At 40.7% G+C, this 13456-nt stretch overlaps 1 protein-coding gene across 1 annotated transcript in view; it reads right to left on the bottom strand.

The window, feature by feature from the left end:
* Positions 1–1751: 1751 nt before the first annotated feature.
* Ppp3r1 (protein phosphatase 3 regulatory subunit B, alpha) overlaps positions 1752–13456 on the bottom strand; it is a 39323-nt gene continuing 27618 nt past the window's right edge. Inside the window, exons 3-6 of the mRNA XM_052198688.1 lie at positions 8760–8936; positions 7625–7684; positions 7058–7242; positions 1752–3839 (exon numbers count right to left, since the gene is read on the bottom strand). Coding sequence (XP_052054648.1) covers positions 3792–3839; positions 7058–7242; positions 7625–7684; positions 8760–8936 — 470 coding nt within the window. The 3' untranslated portion in view covers positions 1752–3791. The remainder of the gene's footprint in view (positions 3840–7057; positions 7243–7624; positions 7685–8759; positions 8937–13456) is intronic.

Raw genomic sequence — 13456 nt, 5'->3', positions numbered from 1 at the left:
CTGTCCACACTGCTTTGTACCTTGGATCTACCAACAGAACAATCCTGGAGTGTCTTCACCAAAGGAGAATGTTTAGTATTATCAAACCTTGTTGTGAAAGGAGGGGTGTATTGGGACAACTTGTTAAGTCTGAACCCACTCACTCTGCCCAGTGAAATTCAAAATTGTGAGCTTGAGAGCCATTTTCTTTTTACACTCTGACAACTATCAAGAAGTAAATCTTGTCTACATCTTTCTAAAACATTCTGCACATTAAAAATGCTTATATAGCTTTCCTTATTAGTGTAATTGGTAGATATTAATACAGCTTAACTGTAATGTGCAACCATCATGACAATGCTGTCTTCAGATTTCTACCACTAATTCCATCTCTCCCTTGGCACAAACTGTTCGGAAGTGGATGTGTCAGATTACCCATTCATCTCCAGGATACTTGGGCTGCTTGCAGCCTCTGGCTGTTGTAATGCTGCTGTGAACTGAGTCCCTGTGACTTCACTAGTACAAAGAGATGGCCCAGACCGCCTTTGACTCGTTTTTTCTTTGCTTTGAGGATGAGAAAGAACAGCAATGCAGCCTAATGCTTGTAAGTGATCTCACCGTGACTTGCATTTGCATTTCCTTAATGACAGTGCAATTGAGCATCGTTTCCTGTGTTTCGGGACCACTCTGCATATCTACAGTAATGACTATTCACATGCTTTGCTCATATTTTAATTAGGTGTTCTATTGCTGTTCTGCAGATCTTTGGGTTGGATTACTAATCCTTTTTCCTATATCCTTTACAAGTATTTTCTTCTCTTAAAAGAATTTTCATTTCACTCTGAATAGTCATTTTCTTAGGCTCTCTCTCTTCAGATCTTCTAAAGCAGCCACACAATTTAATGCACATGGTCTTGAAATTGTTGACCACATATCATCTTGGTGTAGTATACCCCACCTGGGCGAGGGACATCATTTACCACCTGGGATTGGTACCTCAACCCTGTTACAGTGCTGAACGCACAAGGATTTTGTAAAAGTGTCAAAAGTAGTTTGGGCATGGTGGTTCACACATTTAATCCATCCTAGCATTGGGGAGGCAGATGCAGGGAGGAATCTTTTGACTTCCAAACTTTCCTGGTATACAAAACAAGTTTCAGGACAGCCAGAGAGAAACCCTGTCCGAAAAAGAAGTCTCAAAATTTCATGTTACAGTTATAAAAAAATTCAATAATCCCAGCACTCAGAAAGCTGAGGAAGGATTACAAAAAATGCAAGACAAGTTTTAGTGAGACGTTGCCAAGAAAAATAAATGAGATTAGAACATGTATTATCTAGGAGCCACTTATTTACTTACTAAATACTTTAATGAACAATCAATGACACCCGCCTGGGTGATACTCTGACAATCACTATGTAAAGTGTTTTTATTCTATAACCAGCGAAGACAATAGGAAGGGAAGAAGGGATGAATGCTGTTGAATAAAGGAAGTTCAACTGTATGTGCCAAGAGCCTGCACATACACCGGTGAATACACCTATTATAGGCACAGGCACTCGTTACTGGGTTGGCGCTACTGGGTGGGATTGGTGTGCAGGTGTGAGGAGCCGGCTATAAGTCCAGGTCCGGGAGTGGAGTCTCAGATAAAACAACCGATTTCACCTGTAGGTTATGTTTCAGAACAACATTTATCCAAGTTTTTAAAACCCTAAAAACATGGACAGGATTATCAACTGTAGTAGTACATCAAAGCTGACAGAATACATTCAAGGCAAGTTTCAAATATTTTATTTTCTTACTCATACAGTATGAAGTTCTCTAAAGATTTCACAACATGACACGTATCATGCAGAAGAAAATTTAAACATTCAACATAAACCATGCCCTCCCCACCTCCCTCACACAAACTAAAAAAGAAAACCCCTCATTCCCCAGTAAGGAAATAGTTTGCACTATTTTTTTTCCCACAACGCCAGCCAAGATATGCACAAGCAAGAGATATAGAAAGCATTTGCTAAAATATTTGTAACAAATAATTATGTACAAAAAAATTCACAAAAGACTAGCTCCCTCCTGAAGCAGAGCACATGGCGGTTGACACTGGGACAGATCGAACCACTGGCTGGGATTGCAAGCCACGTCCTGGCCCAGAGGGAGAAAGTGGTTACATGGAGTGGAGATTTTGAGTATTAACATTTCCAAAGTTTGGCAACGTCATCTTTTTAAATTATGCAAATTATGTAAACAAGAGGTACATTTTAAATTGATCTACATGCAAACTCCATGTCATGCAAAGACACCAAGCACCGGGATTTTTCTCTCACAGACAGAGCCCATGATGTGCAGCACTCAGTTGAAGGGACAGCGGTGGCAGGCAGGTGTACTCAATTTAATATTCTCTCACCTTGATTCAACCCGCCCTTTACCATTCATGATTATAAAACCAATTTATATAGAAAAACTGTATAGGGAAGACTGCCATATAAAACTATCCAGAATGTCTGACTTCCAGTCAATAGTACCTTTGCAGAAAAGGGAAGGGGTAATGTCAAGTGGTAGAATATGACGTACTTTTATGTCACACAAATCTATCAAATCATCATCCATCACTAGTAGTGCGGGCAAAACAACAAAAATCCATCATGTGCTATCTTGCCTTCTGGCAAAGAAATTTTAAAAATGTAAATGTGGACAAAGTCTGCTCTCCTATAGCATATAGCAAGATATTCCCCCATTTTAACCACAAATAGAATTTTATATATATATGTGCTCATTAAGTATCAGTTGATTTTTTTAGGTTCACTGTCTTTTGAAATGCAGAAGGAAAATGAAGCCATGATTTACAGTTTAATGACAAGTATTTCCTTGTGTATAATGAAACAAGATATTTCAATCCATTACATGATTACTTTGGATTTCATCACTAAATAATACATTTAAAAAAGTCATGACTGCCTCAGAAAAGTTCTGACCTTTATAAAATCACAACTGCTAATTACATTTTCTCAGGGACACTTAATAAAAATAACAGCGACTACTTAAAAAGTATCAGCCTGAAGTAGCCATAGTATATGCAGTTCTATGGACACAAGAACCCACTCTTGGCAACAGCACTGAACTAAACCTCCAACAGAGATGGATTCAACGCTGTTCAGCAATAAGACACAGTCCCTGGAAAGATAGTCAGAGATATAAATAAAGCTACAGACTTGTTACAAAAGTGTAATTAAGGTAAATAATAGGGCATTAACAAATGCTTTATCAATCTCTCAAAGGAGAAAGCACGGAGAAAGGAAAATAGCTGGCCTAATACCTGGCGCAATTGTACAATCTTCTATCTACATATAAAACTGTGTGAAATAAAAGTAAGGATGGTTTATGTTCTGCTTGGCACTTTTGTACTCTAACATTTTGTTTCTGAATCAAGTATATTAAATTAAAGCCAACCTACTAAATATATAGAAAGCTACATATATCTATATATAAATATTTACATATGTATATATAGATACTTTCTTGTTATAAAAGATGAAGAAAAATAAATTAAAGAGCCAACCCCTTCCCTTTCTCCACCACACTGATATGCTCTTTCATGCTGCTGTCCTTCAAACTTTAAAGTGCTACACTGAGTTATTGAGAGAGTAGGAGTTCAATAACACTTAGTTGGCTTCATGAGGCTCATGTTGGAAAATGTGGCTTCACAGAGAAAAATACTTCCATTTAAATACACAGAGAGCATTGCTGGACGTCTTGAGCAGATCTTCAGAGATGGAGAAGAAAGCAAAAGTGTTGGGTGGTATTCTTCAGAGAGTCACACATCCACCACCATCTTTTTGTGGATATCTAGGCCACCTACAACCTGCGACAGACACAAACAGGTTTTTAGTAAGTAAATCACGTCACACCCCATCCTCCCCAACCCCCATTCTTTTGTTTTGGTCAACTTGACTCAGGAAAGGAACCTTAATTGAGAAAATGCCTCTATCAGATTGTCTATGGGTCAGTCTGTGGAGCACCTTTGATTAATGATTCATGTGGGAAGGCCAACCCATTGTGGATGGTGCCACCCCTGGGCAGGCAGGGGACAAGGCATGGAAACAAACCAGTTAGCAGCATTCCTCCAAAGCTTCTGAATCAGTCCTTGCCTACAGGTCCCTGCCTTGAGCTCCGGCCCTGATTTCTCTTCACGGTGGATTACAACTCAGCTTTTGATCATGGTGGTTTATCACAGTCAATCGAAAGCAAAGTAGGATACCACTTTAACAAAAAGTGTTAATTAAAAATATTCATTATCTGTTTTCCGATAAGCTGGATTAAGGGGTGGGGTGGGGGTGAGTCTCCTAGTTCAATTTTTATACCTCTTCTTCCTTGTGTAACAAAAGATGTCCAAGTGCACATCTTTTGGTATACACACTTGCATGTGCATGCCCATGCACACAAAGACCAGAACATGATGTGGAGGCCAAAAGCTGAAAGCAAGCGTCATCCTCCATCTCTCCCCAACTACTTTCTGGGACAGGGTCTCGAGCTGGAGGGATGGAGTGAACGTGGCCGAGAAGGGCTCTGTGCTGCAGATGGACAGCGCCGGCCCTCGGCAGGTGGGTGGGCCTGAGCTGGGTAAGAAACTGCTGAAGATGAGCATGGAGGCAAGTTGATACGCAGTGGTCTCCAGGACCCGTGCCTCACTTCCTGTCTGGGCTTCTGTGCTCCAGAGATAAACTGAAGATACCCAAGAAGGAACCTCACGCAGCTCAGGAACTAAGCCTCCACCACCCTGGACTCAGTCAGGCACTTAGTTGCTTCATGACTGTGTCATCTCCCCTCCGAGGTGGGTGGTCCTGGTTGTGTAAGGAAGCAACTCAGCAAGCTCTGGGGAACAAGCCCGGAAGCAGTGCTTCTCCACAGTTGCTGTCTGAGTTCCTGCGTCCATATTCCAGAGTGGAGCTCCCACCCTGGCTTCCTTTAATGTTGGACTAAATAAAGTATTGGTAGTGTGAAACAAACTTGCTTTTCTCTAAGTTCCTTCATCTTCTGTTGGTGTTTTATCGCAGGAGAACCAAACTAAAACAAGACCTGCTCTCCCTCAATCATTAACTACTTTTCCTCCCCAAGTTGCGTTCAGTCAGTGTTTTGTGAGCAACAGGAAGCAAGGCAACAGGAAGCAGGCCAGAAGACGGCAGTGGACTGTTTCTTACAGAAACCTGCCTACACGTCATCCTTTGTGGCTTTCCCTTCTGACATGTATCCTTACACTCAACACATTTTACAATACGGAGAAGGGGCGGGGGGTGGGGGGGAGGGGAATGGAAGGTTATGGCCTTAAAAAGGGGTGTTTGCGAGTCAGGCTGGATGGCAGAAGCTGGGCTGCCAACCTGACAATCTCTGGGCATGCTTCTGATAGACTAACTTGTGGGCATGAATAAAGGGAGAAGACCCGCCCCACTGCAGGCAGCACCTCCTCTGGCTTGGATCCTGGACTGTAAGAGGAAAGAGTAGAGTAGCGTCTGCATTCACCTTCGCCTACTTCCTAACTGTGGGTGAGATGTGACAGGTGCCTCAAGACCCACGCCGCCCTGCGGTCTCCACTATGGTAGATTCTAGTCTGGAACTGTAAGCCAGAATAAATTCTACCCTTGAGTTACTTCTGTTATTTCACTCCAACAGGAAACTTAGTTTTAAAAATAAAACATTCTATTCCAATCATAGATAGTGCTGAATAGGTTTTTATCAATTTGAGACAAGCCAAAGTCAGCAAGGAAGAGTAATTTCAGCGGAGAAAATGTCAGCCATGGGGCATTTTCTTGACTGATGATTAATGTGGAAGGGCCCAGCCTGCCTAGTGTGGGTTACACAACTATCGCATTGGTCTGCTGTGTAAGTTACATTTGTTTCTGTGTATGTGCACACTCCTCCCCACCCATCCTCCACCCCCAGCCAAACCTCGGGAAGGTCAAAGGACAGCTCTCAAGCAGCCAAGGTCAGGTTAGCAGGCTGTCAGCTTTACCTACAAAGGTAGAGTGGAAGACCTTCCTCGATAAGTATCTACTGACTAGCAAAATTCTCAAAAATGCATTTCCCTGCCTCTACTCTAGCAGACTATTTCTCCAGTCCCCATGGTAGTTTCTGGTGCCGCCAGCTAATTCATGGACCCAGGGCCCCTTTTCACAGAAGCAGTTTCTTAAAATGTAATTTATTTTTATTTTATGTTCACTGATGTTTCGCCTGCATGCGTGAGGGTGTCAAAAGCCCCGGAACTGTAGTTACACAGGTGTGAGTTGCCATGTGGGTGCTGGGAACTGAACCCAGAGCCTCTCCTGGAAGAGCATCTCCTCCAGAAGAGCAGCCAATGCTCTTCACCACCGAGCCATCTCTCTAGCCCTACCACCAAAGCCTTTTCAAACAAGGTTTGGTTTGTTGTTACTTGCAGCACTGGGTGTGCGCTGACCCAGGGTGTGATGCATGGTGGGAGACATGTGCTCTCCAAGATGTTTATTGCCAGCACAACAGGCATGGCTCTAAGCAAACTAAAGCATGTCCCACTTGTAATTTCTAAGAGCAAGTAAGTTCCTGGTCCTGTGAGGAGGCAGCTATGTGGGTGAACAGTGAGTCATGCAAGCATGAAGACTTAAGTTAGAGTCCATATGAAAAGGCCAGTGTGGCCGGATGGCACCGATGGTGCCGGAGGTCAGGAGTTCGGGAGGTCGTGGGGCTTGCTGGCCAGCAAGTGCTGCAGAAACAGTGAGCCTTAGGTTCACTGGGAGAAGAATTAGAAATAATCACCTGCATATGAGGCAGAAACCTGATGCCGACCTCCGCTCCACACACACAGATATTCACATTCACCCACAATTGCCGGCGCCATTCCTATAGCATGTTATCAGACTGTTTATGTACAGTAATTCTTGAGAAGAGTAGGTTTTAATTATCAGCACTTTAAACATATTCCAAAATTTGGATGTGGAGCAAAGAGACAAAACTTGAAAGAATTTCAAAGCAAAGTATGCTTATAAAAGTCTCTAGTAAACTGTCCGTAAAGTATGTTAAACAGGTAACAGCCAAAGCGGCCTGTCCACTTACAGCACAGAATTCCTCGAAGGATATTCTTCCATCTCCATCCTTATCTGCATTTATTATGGTTTTGTCTACAATCTGCTGTAATTGTGTATCTTTCAGATTGTTGCCCACCATCATCTTCAACACCTGGAAGAGTTCTCCATTGGAAATATAGCCATCTTTATCCATGTCATAGATACGGAAAGCAACTAGGAAAAAAAGGGGGGGGGGGAAGGAAAGTCATTGCAATTAAAAGGCAAACAAATACTTCAAACGAAAACGGTGCTGCCTAACTATGAAGGTGGCACTTTTTAAAATACAGACACTACACACAGTTTGCCTTAACAACCGATTACAAGGTCGAGCTGTGGAGTGAAGACTACCAAGGTCAAGTAACCAGTACAGCCTCCACCTTGTGCTATGCTCTCAGAAACACCCGCTTTCCCACTGTACCACAGAAGATGGCATGTTATTCAAATGTACTAGCTGCAAACATCCTAAATGACTTCTATTATGACTAAAAAGCCTTAAAGTGTTTTTAGAAGTGTACACTACAACGTGGAACAGCAGTTTAAGGAGGAAAATACTTACACCTCAACTTTTGTTCTTTATCGCCTTTGACACTGAACTGAGAGACTCCTTCAATGAATTCTAGATAAAAGTTGAAAACATTTAAAAATCACTACTTGTAATTTTTATAAAGAAAAGCAACATTCAAAAGGCTAGTTCGTGTATTAGATATTTAAAGTAGTACTAAAAAATAATGTCAATTTTTAAAATTTATTTTATGTATATAAGCACACTGTCGTTGTCTTCAGATACACTAGAAGAGGGCACTGGATCCCATTACAGATGGTTGTGAGCCACCATGGGGTTGCTGGGAATTGAAAGAACAGTTAGTGCTTTTAACCACTGAGCCATCTCTCTAGCCCCCAATATTGTCACTTTTTAAGGCTCCAAACACAAGATTTCATTTTATTTATTTGAACTTTTAATTTTATTTGAGTTATAAAGATTAACCAATTTGAATTATGTGTTAAGACCTGTAAGCCATTAACACTCAAAAGCATTCATTAACGATATTTATTTAACCAATTTCTTTAGACTATAAGAAAGAATGTACAATATTTTACCTAAACAAAAATCATTTTGTTTCTGTTCCAAATTTCCAAATCATATAAATACACTGTTAGAAAGTTCTTAAAAAATTAATTTCTTTACTCTCTGGCAAACAATAATTCAAACAAACAAAAAAACAAGAACATTGAAAACAGCAGTTACACATTATTTAGAAGTATAAGACCAAATGTAGAATGATATATAAATTAATCAATACTTGCACAAAAGATTCCTTGGTGTCTGGTTAAATAAAATAAAGCAGGCATGGGCTACCAAAACTGACCAGTACAGGTCTCAGTCTTTAAACAGAATGTAAAGAAACAAGAAGAGTGCAGCTTTTAATACTGTTAAGCTGTCCTTGAGAAGAGTAATTTTCTTAAAGAGGAGGAAATAGTCACTGTTGCTTTTTGTGGTAGATTACACTATAATAGATGCCCGGATAATTTATGAACCACAAATAAAGAGTAATTAAAATCTAGGTAACACAGATTTTCAAGTTTTAGCATATTCTTTTTATAAGATCACCAAAAATAGACACTTTAAAAAATTCTAGTTTCACTCTGATGAAGTGCTGCAAGACTAACATGAAAAACCAACCGTCCGTTACCTTTGAAGTCTACTTCTCCATTCCCGTCTGTGTCGAATATATCTATTACCCGCTGCACTAAAGGATTCTGTTGTAACTCAGGCAGAGACATGAACTCTTCCACACTCAAAGACCCAGAATTGTCCAAGTCAAGCTTCTTGAATCTCTTTCCTAGCCTTTTAATTTCATCAGCATCGACTAAAAGCAAACAAAGAAAATAGCAAAACTTTAATTTTCAATTTGATCTAAGAAGCTACAAATTTCTTCTAAGTCAGTACAACAACTATTTTCCTTCCGTCGCATTTCTGTTTGGTCCTCCCATCGTGCATCAAAGGCATGGTAGGCAGCTGACGCCTCCGGGGCGACTGTGGAGACTGTTACACAGGCTGGGTCACTCTGCCCTCTGTCCCATGGCATCTTCATTACAGTGTACATTTAAATATAAAAACACATATTCAAATGCATACTGCAGAAATTATCTATGGTACTAAAGTGCAGACCACACAACCACAGGATGGCACTGACGTCTACTGTAACTCAAAAGGGGTAATGTCAGGGAAACCTGTGAATTTATAGGTTTATAGAGATTTCTCCCAGTACTGATGCTCTAGAACTCAGATGGGATAAACACCGCAACCAACCCATGGGAACGTACACAGTACAACAAATCTGGCTAACAACAAATAGAATAACTTCATGGATCTTAAAAAAATGCTCAGAACATATATACATTAGTCAATAGCTGAGTAAAATCACCTAATTCTTCAAGCTTGTTTTGTGATAAATAGTGGAAAACATCAGGTAATCTGGTAAATTAGGCCCAAGGCCCCTGTAAAAAGAGCACACTGCACAGGACAGGGTATTCACAATGGCAGCTGGGAATTATAGCTTACTGCATTGTCTAGCATTCTTCAGAGTATTAACAGAGTGTGTATTGATATATATATACTACTTATCTAAGGGAAGTCGGAAAACTCTCATTTCAAAAGCATGGCATCTGCCCTAATTTCCTCAAATATTTAAAGCCAGCTTAGAAGGGTGGAGGACAAAAGAGAAGCAACATTTGAAGATCAGAGAACACAAACTTGAAAGCAAACAGGAAGTGCAGTTCTCTTACTGCAGTGAGCAAGGGAGCGGGACTCCCAAGTCCACAGAAGCGGCATCCAGGCACCGCCTCCTGCCCCAGTGGATAAAGCATGGTGCACTTTTGAAATGCTTGTTTTACAAGTCTAGCATCCATGCAGATGGCTCTGTGATGGGCTAAACTCAGTCCTGTGACTGCCCTTCAGTATTTAGCACAGTCATAGATCATTACTTTGCATAAGCACCGAAGCATGTATTTCCACATTCATTCAAAGATTCCATTCTGCCTTTAAAAAAAAATGAAGAGAATCTTCACTCTATTGTGCTTCTCAATGTTTCAACAAACTGTGGACAAGTAATTTTGCCACTTTTTAAAAGAATAGCTATGAAAACATTAAATTTTCCCTCAAAAAAGAAATATATTCTTCTGAGACAAGGTTTCATTATGTAGCCTTGAACTCAGAGATCTGTTTGGTTCTGCCTCTTGAGTGCAGAGTTCTTTTTAAATAGCTTACCTATTAAATATAAATTATGGAGAACTGAAGTGACCTGAACAAATGCCACACTTCTGCTAAAGATTTCTTAAAAGGAACTGACTGATTAAAACTTCATGATACGTACTTTTAGTATATTCCAGATACAGTCTAAATTATCTTAGACTTTAAGTTTCCTAAATAATTGGTTAACACCTATCACTGTCTCTGACCTATTTGGGGCATATTGACTCAGCAGACCACTGGCTTCCAGTAACCCAAAAGCTAGAAATGTTAACAACAGCATCTGACACCTCCTACAGCAACGGTTTCCCTATTTTACTTTAACTCATCTACCACAGAAAAGTATTCTACCAAATAAAATATATTTGATAAAATACATTAATTTTCTAACTTTCTTTTGCTTTACAGCTATGAAGAAAAGAATTTAATAGTGAATGTGTTTACTTGGTATGACCTAATTCTCTGTTCCTTAACTACAGTCAGTTGTGTTTGTATAGCAAATAAACTATATTCCCACTGGAGTCAGAGCTATGCTTTACATACATAAATAGAGGGAGGGAGGGAGGATGGATGGAGATATAAAGGGCTATTCACACCCCCCCCAACAACATCAATAACAACAAAACCCCCCAAAAGAAAAAAAAAAGGTTTCTCTGTGTATTCCTAGCTATTCTAGAACTTTGTAGACCAGGTTGATTTCAAACTCAGAGAGCCACCTGCCTCTGCCTCCCAAGTGCTGGGAGTGAAGTTATACATCACCTACATGAGTGTTTTTGCAACCCAACTTCTGACTCAAAGGGTTATCAACTTTCAGGAAGTTACTCACTAGTCAGCACCAAATACCATGCACCCAGCTGTCTCATTGCCTTTGAATGTGAGGAATTCTGTCCTTGTGGCCTAGACTTCCTCTGTAGTCAACACTCCCCTGTGTCATTCTAGGTTGTTTTTGCTTTTGTTTTTTGTTTTTTTTTTTTTACTTTGCCATCTTTGTCTTCTCCTTCTCTTCCTCCTCCTCCAGCTTAGCATTTGTTTGTCTCTTCTGTTTCCTATGACTTGGTTACTTTAAGTATAGAAATTCTCTGAGCAGCTAATTACAGAAACATTGAAGAGGCGCATCTTTCTAGTCCTATAGGTAGGTGTCAAGGGGAACTTCTTAGGACATTGAATAGCCTCAAAGGGAAGCCCCAAGACAATATATTTCCCTCCTAAATTGTAAAATACTTGATGTGTGCCCCAGGAAGACACACTTACGGGTAATCTTAGATACTGGGCTGTCTCATGATACCCCAAAATTGTGAGATAAAACTTTCGATACAGCATGGAGGATCAAAATATCCCAGGGTGGAAGCAAGGCAACTACTACACAGCAGCACAGACATCTAATCCAAACAAACCCCACCAGCTACATAAAAGGCCACAATTTTCAGGAAACAACGGAAGGAGGACTGAAATGGGAACCACACCTCCAGGAGAGGAAGCATTTGCTACGAAGAGCTCATTAGTAGCTGATTTTATACTTCAAAGTATCATTCTACCTGGAACGCTGCTGCAAGCATTTAGGGAAATGGGGAACAGTTGATGTTCCTGTGTGGTTTATTCGTTTACTTTTTTACACACTACAAGTTTCAACTGTAGGCAATCAAAAAATGGAAAACAGCCAGTCTAATAGGGCTTTAAAAGCAACCTAAGAAATACATTATAGATTTAAAAGCTATTCATGTTGTTAGCCAAGTTTCAAACTTGAGGAGGAAAGAAATACTGAGGAACAGGAAGTGAATCTTAGAGACACTGCTGGAACTGAAAGTGAGTTCTGAGGACGCCAGCTTCGCTCAGCCTCTGTCAGCTGGCTCTGCCTCCCCTCTCTCGCCTCACATCTTCTCTAGGAACCTCCAGGAAAAGGAAATTCTCAAAGACAGACTTATGTTATTATTGTCTTTGTGGGAGCTTATAGGGAGATGAGATCTGATACCACATCTACTCCCTGAGCAAAAACCTTGCTGGAAACTTCCTCAATTGGATCTGGACCCTTGATCTGCGAAAGAACTTCCAGGAGCTCTAGTTTTGTTAGAAATAAGACATGTCCATCAGCATCCTCTGACTCATTAGCCCCTGGATCAAGACAAATGCTAGCCCAAGTGCACACACTTCACCCTCTGATCTCCTGCTCGCACTAGGCAATGATTAGGTTGTAATTTTATTACCTTGTTCTGATTCAGAGCACAGCAACTTAAGCACAAAAAGATTGTGTCCTGTGTTTTTAGTTTCCTGATAATTTACTCTCTTAACGATGTTGATTTCATGTTAATTCCACTTATCTACTGGTGTAGTTGTTAGCCTATGTGTGTGTCTATTTACGTATGAATATGATAACAGCTTTGCCTCAGTCTACCTGGCCTTGTTTTCTTTTTCCTCACTCTCTTCTACTGCTTCTAAAAAACTGATGGTTCAATTCCATCCTAATCAAAGTACAAGCTTGCAAATTGATTACCAAATTAACTAGGGACTAAAGAAAGAAATGCTAAAGAGACACTTATGAACGCAGCAGTAATACTTGACAGAACACAGAGGTTTGGTTTGGCAGAAGAATACATAATAAATGGGTGCTCCTGATTTCACTTTTGTTAGCATGTGAGACTGCCCCTAAAACGCAGTAGAAGGCCAAATCCCACAGCCTGAGATCAGGCCACACCGCCCTGCAGCAGCAAGCCCCATTTATGGTCCTAACCAGGTCCCAGCTCTTCCAGGCTGTCTGGATTATTCAGACACACCCACTTCTGCATCTGAGCGTTGTCCTCTGTCCCCCTCTCCCTCCACCTCTTCCTCACTCTTCCTCTTAGGGTTTTAAAGGGAAGCTCTCCTTTCCTTAAGGCTCCAACATACTCAGATCACCACTGAACTGTTTCTGTCATGATCTCCTATCTCTTGATAAGCTGTGTCTTATGGAGTCAATTATTGCTGCCCTTGCTTTGGTGTACTTAACAACTTGTTTAAGACCAAGGTTTAAACTTAAAAACTGGTAACATCTTGTCTTACCTCGCTCTACTTTCTTTCTCTCTGAACAAGTATAGTTTGTGTAAAATGCCCAGGGAGGTCAGAGGTCAGGGGTTAGAGCCCCTAGATCTGTCTGGAATTAAAAGC

The sequence above is a fragment of the Apodemus sylvaticus genome, chromosome 11 (assembly GCF_947179515.1).
Source record: "Apodemus sylvaticus chromosome 11, mApoSyl1.1, whole genome shotgun sequence".
In the NCBI taxonomy this organism is placed as follows: domain Eukaryota; kingdom Metazoa; phylum Chordata; class Mammalia; order Rodentia; family Muridae; genus Apodemus; species Apodemus sylvaticus.
Note: the sequence above shows the minus strand (reverse complement) of the source record. Positions and strands in the feature narration are given on the sequence as shown.